General features: G+C 47.3%; 1 protein-coding gene across 8 annotated transcripts in view; it reads left to right on the top strand.

Moving 5' to 3' along the window:
- The first annotated feature begins 3,335 nt into the window (after positions 1-3,335).
- The window catches only part of meis2a (Meis homeobox 2a), a 78,001-nt gene continuing 65,869 nt past the window's right edge, over positions 3,336-15,467 (top strand). For 5 of the 8 annotated variants that reach the window (XM_076165612.1, XM_076165615.1, XM_076165611.1 and 2 more), the window contains exons 1-6: positions 3,336-4,286; positions 4,855-5,081; positions 6,637-6,778; positions 6,993-7,043; positions 7,555-7,605; positions 8,185-8,334. In XM_076165612.1, the coding sequence (XP_076021727.1) occupies positions 4,275-4,286; positions 4,855-5,081; positions 6,637-6,778; positions 6,993-7,043; positions 7,555-7,605; positions 8,185-8,334 (633 nt within the window). In that variant the 5' untranslated portion in view covers positions 3,336-4,274. Of the gene's footprint in view, positions 4,287-4,522; positions 4,635-4,854; positions 5,082-6,636; positions 6,779-6,992; positions 7,044-7,554; positions 7,606-8,184; positions 8,335-15,467 lie in introns of those variants that run through there. The other 3 variants (XM_076165614.1, XM_076165619.1, XM_076165617.1) reach the window with 1 other exon arrangement.

Here is a 15,467-nt window from a genome sequence, read left to right as displayed (position 1 = left end):
TTTACAGTTAGTCGCGAAACTTTTACAAGTATTTGAGTTGCTCGGTCCACTTTCTCAGACCCTATAGTCACATTTCAGCAGGCCCGTGGGGGGGTGAAGGGGGGGGGGGGGGTCACAGAGAGTTCACACGCCGGGCGCTGAGGTAATGCTCTTCCGCACCGGAGGGGGGGACACACACACACACACACCGGGGGCCTGATTATTGTAAACAAAACGTAAATAAAATCAGGCCAAACACGCAAAACAAATGAGGCGAATCAGAGGCTGCGTTGAGATGAAGACGAATCGGAAGAAATCGAGCAAAAAAAACTTGAGTGCAAATGTTGAACATGTTTTAATGTAAATGACGCTTTAATACTTTATATTGTTGTGTGTTTATACTGCAGGGTACAGATGAGTGGACAGCCTGCAGGCTGGACGCTCCTATGCCCGCATGCAGCTCAGTCTATGATCCGGTCTCAATCTGAGCCCCCCCCCCCCCCCCCCCCCCCCCAAACCTCCCACTATAATACATTAGCTCTGCTCATTTGCATAATCTCAAATAGTGAAGAGGGGGCCAAGAGAAGAACAAAGTTACAAACAAGATTAACGCCATTTTATTTGTTCCTGCGGTTTGCGCGCCGATTGTTTCTCCAGGAGTGTTTAAGGTCACTAAGAGGATTTGAAGCCCCGTTTCATATCAGTGATCTTTTTGGAGGGGAATTAAACCAACAATGCGTCTCTCTCCCTCTCTCTATCTCTCTTCCTCCCCCCCTCTCCCTCTCTCCCATATTTAGCAACAGGCTTGTGTGAACCACCGAGCCCTGCAGGGAAGAGAGAGGGAGAGAGAAGGGAGAGGGAGAGAGAGAGAGAAGGGGAGAGTGAAGGGGGGATTGTAAAGGAGTAAACAGAGGAGTGGGAGTTCTGTGCTGGACCCGGGGACGAGTTGGGTCCACGGTGCACCTTTAGGATGTGACGCCCGGTGTGTGTGTGTGTGTGTCTCTCTCTCTCTCCGAGTGTGTGTGGATCTTTAGCCCGGTGATTGTCCCTGTAGTGTTTTCCTTGAAATGGATCCTCTCCCACCACCCTAATGAATCCAAACGCAGCTGGCCACGTCCCCACACGGACACCGAGAGCTTTAACCCTAAACTGACCTCCATTTGACACCAGCAGATGAAACTTTACCGCCTGTTAATGCCATCCTCTGATTTTGTCCGTCTCATATAATAGTGCTGCGTGTCCCTGAAAAGGCCAAAGACACTTGTATTGGCGTTAAAGTCTCGCAAAAAAGGCGTCAAACGGGTTAATTGTCTGTCCTCTGGAATTTATCTGGACTTGTTAACACGCTTAGATCTAAATCAGAGACATTAGATTGGGCTTAAACATTGTTTTGTGAGGGGATTTGATTTTTTATTAGGAATAGAATGAACATTAATAGAGCTGAGAGAGAAACTAAAACAATGACACCGTTTTCAAGATGCTGTTAAGCGAAATTATCCTATCTAAGTATTAATTATGATTACTTTCGCTTGATTACTTCCCATTAATTACTCGAATAAATATGATGAATTTCCAATTTTCAGTCATTAAGAGTGGATCCTATAAGTTTTATGGCGGAGATGTGTTTGCTCGGAGCCGTGCATTGGACACGCGTAATTAGCCTCCGCTGTTCGGATGTTTACATCACTCCCCTTGGGGGCAAATCACATATTTTCACAATAAATGTTATTAAAAAAATGCCAGAAAAATCCTCATGATCCTGATGTATATTTAATATTTAAAATTCGCTGGTATATTTTTAATTTAAAGACGATCCTGTTTTATCCGTAACATCCGATTAACATGAATCTATTTTAATTGTGTCTTTATTCTTTATAGTCCAGCCTCAAAACTTCCCCTTAACTCCGCCAAAGGACGTGCGTTCGCAACAAAAGGAAGGTTTGTGCCACTTACCGTGAATGTCCAAAGAAGGAGGAGGAAGAGGAGGAGGAGGAAGAAAAACACAAGTCAAAGCGGCTCAGAGGAACAAATCAATGTGAACGATAGTATTTAGCTTATGAAAATATCAGTCTTCAATATGCGGAGCGGAGCCGGCGGCGGGTTTGTTTACAGAGCGCCCGGACAGGAGAGACGCGGAGCCGCTGGATGTTCTTGGCTCTGTGCGCGCCGCTCTGCAGCTCCTTCCCGGGGTTATTGCGCGTTGAAATGTCCACACAGCCGTTTGTCAAACCCTCCGCACAGTCCTGCACTACACACTCCCCCCCCACCCCCCACCACCACCACCACCACCACCCACCCCCCCTTTATGCCAACAAACATAACTGTTGTCACGGTTTCATTTATTAAATCTGCACCCCCCCTCCTCCTCCACCTTGTTTTTTTTTTAAACTACCATTTCTGTAAATCGACCCCGAGCAGGTCTGAGACTCGGTATTTGTTAGGGGGGGGGGGGGGGGGGGGGTAGTTATTGACCCTCTAACGGTGCAGCCACAGCCCCATCTCCTCTCTACTATACCTCCATCCTGACCTGTGAATAATTAATCCCCCCCCCCCACCACCGCCATCATCACCACTATCAAAAATGTCACGCAGTCATAAATGGAGCCCTTATATGGAATCCTATCAATACCACCCCCCACCCCCCTACCCCCCTACCCCCTTCCAATGATGCCATATTAGCATTGATGGAGCTAAATATTAAAGGGGATAGATGGCCTGCTTCTGGTTTGAGCGTGAAAGAGCCCCATGCAGACTCCCCAAAAAGAAGAAGAAGAAGGAGAAGAAGAAGTAGGGGGGCTTCAGTGGAATCGATGGCCGCAGCGTTGCTCCTCCTCTAAACTTCAATCTCCTCACATGATTGATGATCTCGGGGAGCTTTGATAATTGACTACTCCGAGGTGAGGCACGGATTCCTATCAAGAGAGCCCATTGGACGAAAGAAACATACACAATTACTTTCTCCACAAAAGCTTTTTTTCACCCCCTTTGGAAAAGTTCATTCTGAGCTTAGAGGGGTGCTCTCATCTGCCAAATAAGAGCCCAGCTATTATTATAAACGAGATTATAACTTAAATATACAAAGTAAGCAGCATTCTCGTATGTTAAACTTCACATTCACGACATGTTCCCCGGTGTTTTTATCTCAAAGTGTTTGTCTTTTAATCATATCTCATTTCTCTATATGTGTAAATGTGTCAAAGCGTGTCAATCTACCTGATGTTGCATTTCGCTGTGCGTAAAAGTTGGACCCGACGTGCGTAATTGTGCTTTAACATGAACTTTCTTTTCCCCCACCTCGTCTTTAACATAAACATGTGTGTGTGTGTGAGTCGGGGCTCAGTTGTGCCTCAGTCAGCTCGCTGGTGAAACCTTCCCTCTCTCACTCTTGCTTCTTCTCCTTCTTTTTTTTTTTTCCTGTAGGACTCTTGTGGGGGCGCAGAGGAATTGGCTGGGAGTTTGGAAGCCGTGTGTCGCTTTTTGCGTTTCTACCCCCAGTGCGGAGTCGAAGCCCTCGCATATACTCTGCATATCACAAGATTTGGTCTCTCCTCTCTCTTGTGCGGAGCTGCCGTAGGACTGGCTATGGCCACCGCTACTTCCGGGATCCGTCATTTCATTCGCCCACCGCTCAGCGCTGCGAACTGACTCTGTTTCTATAAGCAAGCTAGCAGCCAACCTGCCAACACTCGCTGACACTCACTCATCTCAGCCTCGCCAGATAGACCAAATACCTACGGGGAAGGAAAGAAAGGAGAGATCCAAATCGCAATCTCTTCATTTCTCCCTGCTTTTTTTCTTCTTCTTCTGCTTCTTCTTCCTCTTTTTTTTTTTTTTTTTTTTTTTGCACGGCGATAATAAAACAAGATAGCGATCCGGAGGCATTAAAGGAGACGCGGACTTGCGGGGATGAAAACGGACTAAAAAGATTCGTCCTTCTCTTGAACATCATCACCAACCGTCATTCATTCATTACCTTGACAACCCCTGGCTTTGATTGACAGCTGGAGTGGCAAAAAGCCATGAGACACGACAGTTTAGTTACATGCAGGTTGCTGATGGGCCGATTGTAACCTTCACTTTGGCGCATTTTTTTCTTTTTTTGTGAGGAAAGAAGGGGAAACAAGAAAAATTTGCAAAACTCCCCCGATGCCACGGTTTCCACTGAGCCACACTGGCGAATAGGAGAATTCGCAAAGTTGGTTTGAAAAGGGAATCTTACCACTAAATCACTTTCTGAACCGGGACTGGGATATTAAATATACGACTGATTCAGGAGTTTATTGCAGCGCAGCCTGATGGCGCAAAGGGTAGGTTTCAACTCTCCTCTCCGCTTTTTACCTGTAAAGCCAGCGGTCCCTGGTAGAAGCAGCTCCCCGTCGCCTCTGACGGAGGCGGCGGTGGCACATTTTAAACCAAAGTATTTCATATCAAAGAGGAGAAATGTGCCATTAGTTTCGCTGCGCCCCTCGCCTCGCCTCGACTCGCCTCGCTCTCCGTGCAGGCGCAGTGTGACAGCCTCTTCGCTTCACACGGACGAGCCACGATCCGCGTCAGTCGCAGGAGAAACTCTCTTCCTCTCTAAACTAAACTAACTCCCGGCTTCTACCCGCTGTAACTCTCTTCCGCGGAGCTGCTAGAAGTTTAAAATGTTTCTGGTAAAGACCAAACCTTCCTCCGTGTGCAGTTTAGCGGCTGTGACCGGAGATACTTTCAGTTTTTATGGCCGTATTTTCAGCGCAACAAGCTTGTTAGTGTGTGTTTGTGTGTGTTCAGCATGCGCTTCTTCTTTTAAAATGCTTTTGAACTTTTTATCTCTAAGACCTTTAAAGTCTAACCGGGCAACTCGCTGACTTTTCCTCTCATTTCATCCCCCAGTACGATGAGCTGGCCCACTACGGTGGGATGGACGGAGTCCCGGCGTCCATGTACGGGGACCCGCACGCTCCCCGGCCGCTTCCCCAGGTCCACCACCTGAACCACGGACCGCCGCTGCACGCCAGCCAGCACTACGGAGCCCACGCCCCGCACCCGAACGTTATGCCCACCAGCATGGGCTCCGCTGTCAACGACGTTTTAAAGAGGGACAAAGATCAGATTTATGGGTAAGGTTCATATCAGACAATAAACGCGGAGCTTTCCTTTGTTTTTCTCCTTCTTCACATCTCTCCCCAACTTTCCATTCTCTGACTTTCTCCCAAAATGAAATCGTGGGGGGATTTTTTGTGTTTTTTGTGTGAGTGTGTGTGCAGGTTTAACCGCAATTTCCCAGCTCCGTTGTCGGTCAGCGGGGCTGCTGATGTGTCATTTTATCCGCCTGGAGTAATTGCTTGAAATACAGGCTATAAAATAATATGGACGCGTTCTGGCCACAGCGACTGCGGGGGAAATAGAATAAAAAAAGCGTATTTGCACACGCACACACATCACGCTGCCGTTTAAAATACGCGATATACGTATTAAAATAGACTTCAACGCGTTGGATATCAAAAGTTTCACGGTTCCAAATATTTTTTTTGCACTAGCAGACGAGTGACACCTGAACGCACCGCGCGTCTTTACAATTACACTTTAATCTGACAATTCTGAAATAATATAAGAAGATTTGTGCAAACGTGCTTACAGCTTTGCAAAACTTTCTCACAGATTTATTTTAGATTTTGCTGCAGAAACACACACGCGCACACACACACACACACACACGTTATAGGCGGTGTAACAGCGTTTATGTGCATTTATGTGTATCCACTTTCTCGTAATTGAAATCTGAAATCACAACAATTATATAATTAAACTAACACATCATTAAAACAAACCAAAGCCGTGTCGAGTGAAATTATATCTGAGTCTTTAAAGTTTTTATTTGGTGAGGGTTTGCTTTGTGTTGTTGACAATCTGGAAATAGTAGTTAAGCCAGTTTTTGTTTTATTTACCACTTTCGCTCCTCTCTTGTGGGCCTAAATGCCCGAGGGGTTCGCTTGTTTAGTAAAATTAAATTCTAATATTATCTCGCTTTGTGCGTCACGTCACTTCAATCCCACTGATCACTCGTGACAAGTCTTGTTTTTGTACTTTTTTTTTTGTTAAAGCTTAAACTGATTTCTTTTACCAGCGTTTTACACTCCTGCACTGCAAAAAATATCAAACCTGACGAGACCTTTGATTTGTTTGCCTTCAAATCTCCTAATTCTGCACTTTCGCCCTAAAAAGCACGCAGTTGTTACGCATCAGAGGCGTGTGTGTGTGTGTGTGTGTGTGTGTGTGTGTGTGTGTGTGTGTGTGTGTGTGTGTGTGCTCGTTTTGCACCATAGATGACTTAGTAAAACATATTTTCTTAAACGCAAATACCAACTCGGTGCTCTTATTTTATGGATATATTTATTTATTTCCAAATTGTGAAAACATTGAAATTTACGCGCGAGGAGATAAAAAAGTGATACCACCTCACGAATCTGTCACTTATTTCTTATTTGCTTGAAGAGAAAAGTGTGTGTGAAAGTGTGTGTGTGTTTTGCACGTCGCCGGGGCCACTTTTTGCAGTGTGCATTGTGAGCCGCTTTGCTGCTTGTACTCAGGCTGTGTTGTTTTCCCCTCTTCTCCTCCTTCTCCACCTTCTCCTTCTCCTCCTTCTCCTTCTCCTTCTTCTCCTTCTCCTTGCAGTCACCCATTATTCCCACTGCTCGCACTGGTTTTTGAGAAGTGCGAGTTGGCGACGTGTACTCCGAGGGAGCCCGGCGTAGCAGGCGGCGACGTCTGCTCCTCAGACTCCTTCAACGAGGACATTGCAGTCTTTGCCAAACAGGTCAATTTTAACAAACACACATAAAGCAAGAAATCATACAGAACATCCCAGTGTGTTGCTGCGTAATTACGCACGGCCCATATTGTGTTTAACGCACAGAACTATCTGTAGTTCAGATACTTAAACAGCTATTTTTGCCCTATACGTTGTGTGTTAAATGCAGACTCACACAGTATGTCACACTAACTTTGCCCTCCTGTGTGTCGCTTTATAGGTCCGAGCAGAAAAACCTTTATTTTCATCAAATCCAGAGTTGGACAATTTGGTAAGCACACACACACTCTGACCTCTCTGTGTTGTCCACTAATGTCCCGCTTTTGTTGCGGACTGTGATCTGCCTTGTGTGTGTGTGTGCGTGTGTGTGTGTGTGTGTGTTATTTTGGAGGGGGTGCTGGTGGTGGTGGATTCCTCTCGAGTGTCCACAGAATCACGCAGTAAAAATAAAGCGAGCGTGTGTGTGTTGGTGTGTTGGTGTGTGTGTGTGTGTGTCAGTGTGTGTCAGATGAGCTCTGGAGTGCAGCTATGTGACCACACTCACCGCTGTCACTGTCCTGGTCCTCACATGTGACTGACACAATGTGTAAATAATAATTAAAAAAATGTTGAAATCAGATTTTATTTGAACGTAACACATGAAATATAAGTTTTAAAATCTATTGCAAATGAACTGCATGTGCCCGGATTATCACACAATACACTCACACAAGCATAAAAACACACTTCCTGTATTTTTATTGTGATGTAACTCGTGTTTGTTCTGTGTGTGTGTGTTGCAGATGATACAAGCCATACAAGTATTACGGTTTCATCTCTTGGAATTAGAAAAGGTAAACAACTTTACACCTTCATATTGTTTTGTTTTGTTTGTTTGGTGCTCTTATATTTGATCTGCACACACTCTCATTTTTGCCTGCAACTGATCTGATTAAACCTGCGCGCGTATTTATATATGTGTGTGTGTATAATATTTAATAACGTCACCGTGTTGGAGAAAGTTTCCCCTTGTTTACGTTTTGCACCCAAATCTGTCATTTTATTGTGCCAACGTCTCCACGCATGCAGCTGCAGCGAACAGCGATAGAAAAATATCCTCCAATCTGCACATTGTTATCGATCTGCAGATTTGGTTTCAGCTGCTCATTACTGTTTATTTGGTATTTTATTCTCCGCGCTCGCGCGCGTGTGTGTGTGTATGTGTGTGTCGTTCAACTTGTTGCTCCAGTCTCGGGAGAATAATAAGCGCTGCAACAATTTCACTATTGTTTCCTCGCCCGCCTTAATGCCCCTTAATTGGAGTTATTCTTGGACCGGCTCGAACCGTTTCCCCATCCTGAAAACTGCAGTTTGGTTCCTTCTCTTTATTGCTTCTTCTTCATCTTCTTCACCTTCTTCTTCTTCCACTCTAGGTGCACGAGCTCTGCGACAATTTTTGCCACCGGTACATCAGCTGTTTGAAAGGGAAAATGCCAATAGATCTAGTAATCGACGAGCGGGATGGCAGCTCGAAATCAGATCACGAAGAACTCTCGGGATCGTCGACCAACCTCGCAGATCACGTAAGTGCAAACGTTCCATCACACACACACACACACGGATCGTATAAACCAATACCTGTTGTCTGCTGCACGCGCGTTATCTATTATGATATTATAGACTTTTAAATTATTTACTCGGATGATTGTTGCGTGCAGGGAGGGGGGGGGGGGGGACTTTTAGTGCGCGTGTGTGTGTGTGTGCGTGTGTGTGACTTGCTCGAGTGCTCGCTGTTGTTGTCCTGCGAGGGAAAATGTGCCGATCGATGTTCTAAGGTCAAAAGCTAGACGCGATACAATGGAGTGAGTTATTGTTTTAGTCTTTTGATTGGGGGCAGTCATGTGTGCGTAATGCGTCCGTGCTTGCTCGGGAGTGGGTGTGGAAGTGTGTGTGTGTGGAAGTAAATCGCTGCTGCTGTGCATTATTGAGAGTTTGGGAGAGAGAGAGAGAGTGAGATAACGTGAGGCAATTATCTGTTACGCAGGTTTAACGTTAAATCGGGGTATCAACGTTAAGCTCGAGCTTTAGGCCAATATTTAAAAAGAAAAGGGGCTTTATATTTGGGGGCTGTGGGAGCTGTGGGAGCTGTGGAGCTGCTCCCCTGCGCGTAAAGCTGTGGATCCCCCCCTCCTCTCTCTCCCCCTCTTCCTCGCTATCTTTTTTGTATGCGTGTGTGTGTGTGCGCGCGCTGCAGAGGTGGAGAAAGTGGGTATAGCCTCCATTGAAACAGATCTCAGAGCTGAAGGCTTAAAGCATCAATGTCAAGTTCACAAGGCAGATGCTGGTTCGTCTGGAGGCCTGATTCCACATGCTGCTGATGTTAATGTGTTTAATTGTTTCCTATTGATTTGCCGTGTGGTTTCCCTCTGCAGTCTCTCTCTTTCTCTCTCTCTCCCCCTCTCTCGCTCTTTCTCTCCCCTCTCCTCTTCCTCTTTTTTATGGCTGCAGGCTCCATAATGCTGAATTCAATTATATGCACCTGAAGTACAGTAGCTTTAAATTTGAAGATCGATTCCCCCTGGTTTTTAAAATCGTGCATTTTCGGCGCAATAAAACCCGTCATGGATCGAGCTGACAGTGCGTTATTAAGTTGATATCTGTGAATTATGGCCGTCGTGCGCGCGCGTTTGTGTGTGTGTGTCGGTGTGTGTGATAAAAGTTAATGTTTTCGAACAAGAAAAGGGGCAACAAAGTGACTGGTTAATATCTGAGCGGCACCGAGCAAAGAGCCTATTAGGGATTAAAGCAGATTGGAGTGTGACGCTGTTGGCTCCGGCGGCGTTTGTGGCGGAATAGCGGTGGATTCCCCACGGAAGGAAACGGACAAACTTCCCGCTGCGTTCAGGAGCGCGCCGGTGAATTTAGTGTTGGTCAGGAAAACATGGCGCAGAAATGAGGCGTGTTGCTGCTGCTGTTGTTGTTGTTGTTGTTTATGTTGCGGGGATGAGATCAACTGTAACCCGGGTTGCGTTGGTCGGTTTGTTTGCACGGTGGCAGATGGTTCGAATCCCTTAAAGCCAAATTTCCAGCAGTGGCCTCCGGTGCTAGACACACACACACACACACACAAACACAAACACACACACACACACACACACACACACACACACACACACACACACACACACACACACACACACACAAACACAACCCTTCCTGTCACCAGGGCAAAACGTGTGAGAGAATATTTTTGATAATTATTAAAAAATTATTAGATATGTCAATAAAGGAAGCAGGGAGGCTGACAGGCTGTTTGGACCGCAGCACCTCATTAGCTCTTTAAGTTTGAGTTTGTTAATGCTGGGACTGAGTCTGACTCCTTTGCCTTGTTTGCTTATAGAGCCCTGAGGTATTTTTTCTCTAATTCTTATTGTTTATATTTTTGTATTCACAGCAGATTTATATTTGTGTACAGCATATGTGTGTGTTGGTGTTGGCTTTTGTGGGAATATTATTTGCAGAGAGACACACACACACACACTCTTCAGGTGGAAAGTAATGCCTGGCCCCCCCATTACCTCTCTCTCTGTGTGTGTGTGTGTTTGTGTGTGTGTGTGTGTGTGTGTGTGTTGTCAGGCTTTCCCTCATCATGTGTAATTATAGTTTCTCTATGTCTAAAATCCATTTTTGAATATAGAGAAAAAACACACAACAACAAAAAAAATGCATATGGATGTCAAACAGTCTTAGCCCCTCCCCCTTTTTCTATCCTCTCTTTATTTATTTATTTATCTTACTCATTTGTATTTTGGCTCTTTCCTCTCCCTTATTATTCATCTCTGTCCTCGTTGAGCAGAGAGGAAAGTGCAGTCTTGATAGTTAGATATGCTAATTTATTTAGTTAGACTCTCTCACGTCCATTTTTCTTTGCTTGATATGCATTTTTAATATACGGCCCCAGGCTACATCTCATTTGGCGAAAGTTGAGCTTTATTTTTTTCCTTCTTCTTCTCCTTCCGCGCTGGAGATGATGAGGCTCTTCACGGTGAAGGAGGCAGCCCCCATTGAGCTTGTTTGTGTATGTGTGTGTGTGTATACGTGTGTGTGTGTGTGCTTCCCTCCTCTCTCCCTTCTCTGTACCTGACAGTATAGGCGCATAATAAGCTCATTTTTTATTTACACTTGAATGCAGCATTGTCTTAGAGATGATTGGATTATGGCTTGTGACTGTTTTAACCACACAGTCGCCACCCAAGGCTCTCCCCCCCCCCCCCCCCCCCACAAACACACACCCCCACACACACACACCCTACACACACACACACACTCACACTCACACCCCACCCTCCTCAGATCAACTCCATCACGTTGTATTAATGGAAAGAAAAAGTGTCTCCACATGAAAGGTGAGGGAGGAATGACAGCGAGGAGTCCGTGTTTGTTCAGACGGGCGCCATCGTGCGTGTTCCCTTGTCTTTTAATTAATGAATAAAATTTCTGTCTCTTCTGTGCTACATCCAATTAGAGAGGCAAATAGAATTAACAGCGTCTGAATATTATCTTCTTCTAATGAATTAGCCTCCGTGGCGTCTCATTGCTATTGTCTTCTCCTGGCCTGAAAGGCTTTTTGGAGGAGTTTGGCTGTAGGATGTGCACGTCCAGGCCACTTTGCAGTTTGAGGGAGGGGGGGGGGCAGGGGCGGTGTTCCTCAGGGAACGCGTGTAGTTCCCATAGAGGTTACGGCGCAGCTTATCTGAACTCTGCATGGCTGGAAACGTTTCTGTTTACATTTGATTCCCTACTAGAGGTTGTGCAGGCCATTGGTCAGACGCGGTGATGTCACAGGTTTCAGTCAAGTAACACAATAGTCGGTGTTGTGCACATGCAGTGATTTACGCTTGCAGGGTGTGTGTGTGTGTGTGTGTGTGTGTGTGTGTGTGTGTGTGTGTGTGTGTGTGTGTGGTGTGTGTGTGTGTGTGCTCAGCGTGCAACTCTGCTGCCTGCGCGTACTCGGCGAAGCCCTCAGGCCCCAGCGAGCTCGCTGAACCGTGGAATTCTCACTTTTCGGAGGTCCTCTAATTCAACTAGCTCACTCCTCTCCTCAGGGACCGACTTTGTTTGGGGGTCTCGCTCTCGCTCTCTCTCTCCCTCGTTCTCTCTCTTTCTTCCTCTCTCTCTACCCCCCTCCCTCATCAAAACACTGCATCATTGACTCGGACTCGCTGTCTGTTCCACACGATTGTGGGACGTGCTTGGCTCTGGCATTTCCCTATTTGATTAGTGCTCAGAGGCTGGGCCCTGTTGGCAGCCATATCTAATCACCGCTAGGGGAGAGAGAACGAGAGAGAGAGAGAGAGAGAGAGAGAGAGGGAGAGAGTCACTTGTTGCATCTAACACACTCTGCGCCCCTATTCCAGCGTGTGCGAAAGCTGTAAATCTAACACAACTCCTCACAATGGTGGAGATACACACATATTGACCCGCATTTAAGTGTAACACATAACACAGATCAAACCGCAACGCCCTCACTTCAGACGATTTACGACACGAAACACATGAAAGCCAAATTAGCTGTAATTTTGTCAGCTTGATATACGACTATCCGCATTTCGGGATCGTCTCAATCGGTGCCAAACTGGTGAATGACAGCGGGTTTCAGTGTTAAATCCTGGAATTGTATTTATTTCCAGGCGTAATATGACGTTAGGGAGAACGTGCCGTAACATAAATACAGACAATCATGCTACAAGGAATTATCAGCCGTTAATCTGAGGAGTCTTTATATTCAGGATAATTGAAGGTGTTGTCAATACGCAGCCACTCAACAGAGGTGCACCTACACTTTTCTAAGAGAGTGTGTGTGTGTGTGTGTGTGTGTGTGTGTAATTACGTGTTAGGAGACAAAGTGCTCAGAGTTTTACACTGTTTACGCCATGTGGCAAGATGTGTCTTCGAATGTCAGCTGGCTTTATGATTTACCGCCCTTGTGTGTTTCTGCCGTGTCAGCGTTTTTTTCCTCTACATGTTCAGCAAAGGGATCCTGTAGCTGCTCTCACACACACACACATTCATGCTAGGCTTGTGCACAGATTTCTTCCCCTCTCTTCCCTCTCCTGCTTCCAGGGGAATTTGAGGAAAATTCAATGATGCCACTAAATCAATTTTATTTGAAATTCCAAGGGATGTAGGCAGAAGTGTTGAGACAGTGCCAGGCAGGTGTTTGTAAATGAGAAACAGGGGACAGGAGAAGAAGAGGAGGCGTTGGCGGTGGCAGTGTTCCCCCCTCCCCCCCCCGCTCTCCTGTGGCCCTGGCTACACCGCCAAAAAAAACCCCTTCCTCCCATATTGTCTCCCGCTTTTATATTAATTACTTCTCCTATTATCAGCCTCCAGTTGCTCACCCCAGCAAATAGGAAAGGACGCCCCCGGAGGACGACGCTCCCTTTGTATCTTATTCTCTCTAGCCAGTCCCGTTGTGTGTGTGCGTACGTACGTGTGTGTGTGCGTGTGTGTGTGATGTTTGCGTGTTTGCCTTCTCCTCCTCCTCCTGGTAACGCTGCTCTTTAACACAATTAGTGAGGAGCATGGAGTGAACCGCGTTTGACTCCTAATTACGCCCGGCGTGAGGGAATAGTCACATGAGGCTGGAAGGCCTCGCTGCTGATTCCTCCTCTACTTCCTGTTTCTTGTTAGAAGAAGAAGAAGAAGATTTTCCCCTTTTTTTTCCTTTTTCCTCCCTCATTCAACTTGTTTAAACTTTACCAGACCCACAGGGGGGTTTAGCGACAAAACGCTTGCTGGCTCGTGCCTCAGTGTGTGTGTGTGTGTGTTTGTGTTTGTGTTGCTTGTACAGTGTCTGATGATGATGCACCTCCGTAAGCTAAGAGAGACTCTCGCTAAATTATTCATGGGGGATGGGAGGATGAAGGGAGGGAGTGAGGGAGGGAAGGCTGTTGCTGTTGTTGCTCTGTGGAGCGTGGAAAGTCAACGCCGCCGCTGCTGTGATGTGTGTGTGTGTTGTAGGCGAGAGGTGACTTACACAGGTATGAAAGAGGCGCGTTAGCCACCGGCCGCCATTGTGGTGTTATGATCGGGGCCTGGTCAAAAGTGCTGCGGTCGGCTTTTCTCCGGAGCCAAACTAACAAAGCCTTATCTGTGTCCCCGCATACACTCCGCCGTTAAAACCACACCGGCTGGCAAATCGCAGCGGAGTACGGGTTCTCCTTTAACACCATTAGCCGAGGTGTCTTTGAATTTAATTTAGTGCCAGCGCCATTAAAAATGACACATCACTCCGCAATGATCGCTAAATTAAGTCCTATCGATTCAGCTGTTGCATTAAAGCCATGCTGTGTGTGTGGACACGGCTGGCAAGTGTGCGGGAGAGAGAGACGGAGCCGAGACACACAGAGAGAGAGGGAGAGTTTGTCAGGGCCTGTCTCCCGTCTCGCCAGCAGTGGGTGTCTGGTTGTGAGGAAGTAGCACGAGCTCATTTTCTTCCCTCCCTGTGGAACAACAGCAAACCCAGAGCGGTCCAGAGCGGTCCAGAGCGGTCCGGAGCAGCTAAATACGCTACGCTCTCTCCTCTCTCTCTCTGCTGAGCTGAGGTGAGGCTCAGCTCGGGTGGAGGTGGAGGGGGGGGGGCGTCCTTTACCTCCTTTACCTCGCTCGCTGTCTACCATGTGACGTCTACCAGTGAGACACAAAATAGACATGTGTTGATCAGAGCTTTGACCCCGGGCAGGGAATAATGGACTCTGGCTATAAACACAGACTTCAGCCGTATGAAGGACGCCATATGTTGATCAGTGAACACCTCACAATCCCTCCATCCGTCTCAGAGTGGGGACACGTCCCCCTGCCCCCTGCCGCTCCCCTCACTCAGGAGGGCTAAACCCACGCGGGCTCCATTGTTCTGCCTGTCTCCTCACCCCTCTTCTGGGTAATTCTCCGAGCTCTTTATCTGATTGCCATCCGGTGAACAGCTGACGCTGAGAGGGTCTGGAGTGCAGCGGAGGGGCTGAAGGGCCTTAGTGTGTTTGCGCCTGCTGTCTTCTCGGGGGGCTCCGAGCTGTTTGAGAAAGCGACGGGCCCTCCTTCCCTCCGCAAAGAACTCAGCAGATAAAAGGAGCCGGCTCGTAGGCACGACGGCAGCAGAACGGTAGAACAGCGGCAGTAGCAGCAGCAGCAGCTTCAGCGTCAGGACAGCGAGGAACCTCCGGGAAGTTTGTCTCACAGCGTCGTCGTGAAAAACCTCCACGACTCTCCGGGCGAAGGCAGCACTACAGCTCACTCTGAGTGGGACGGCGAGGCAGGCGAGCAAGGCAGGCAGGCAGGCAGGTCAGGCAAGCAGGCAGGCAACAGGCGGGCAAAGCAAGGCAGGGCTCCTCTCTGGCTGGGGGGAAGCTGAGGGGAAAGGAGTTCACCAGGAAACACGACTGAAGTTAGACAAAATGGTAAAAAAAAAGAAAACACACAACCCCAAAACGTCTCTCTTTCTTTCTCGGAATATTCTGCGGCGTGTATGTGTGTGTGTGTGGTGTGTGTGTGTGTGTGTGTGTGTTTGAGGGAGCGAGAGAGAGAGAAAGAAAAAAAGGGGCCGTGGCGGAGACTGAGAAGTGGGTTGAGGTTTGTGGGAAGCCCTGGTGCAGGCCTGTGTTTGTTTGGCTTGGGCCCGGCTCAAGGGGGCCCCGCGTTCTCTCCAGAGGGGGGAGGG

This window comes from Genypterus blacodes, unplaced genomic scaffold (assembly GCF_046128005.1).
Source record: "Genypterus blacodes isolate CSIRO-AG114 ecotype Tasmania unplaced genomic scaffold, CSIRO-AGI_Gbla_v1 ptg000147l_1, whole genome shotgun sequence".
Lineage (NCBI taxonomy): Eukaryota > Metazoa > Chordata > Actinopteri > Ophidiiformes > Ophidiidae > Genypterus > Genypterus blacodes.
This window is presented reverse-complemented; position numbering and strand designations above follow the sequence as displayed.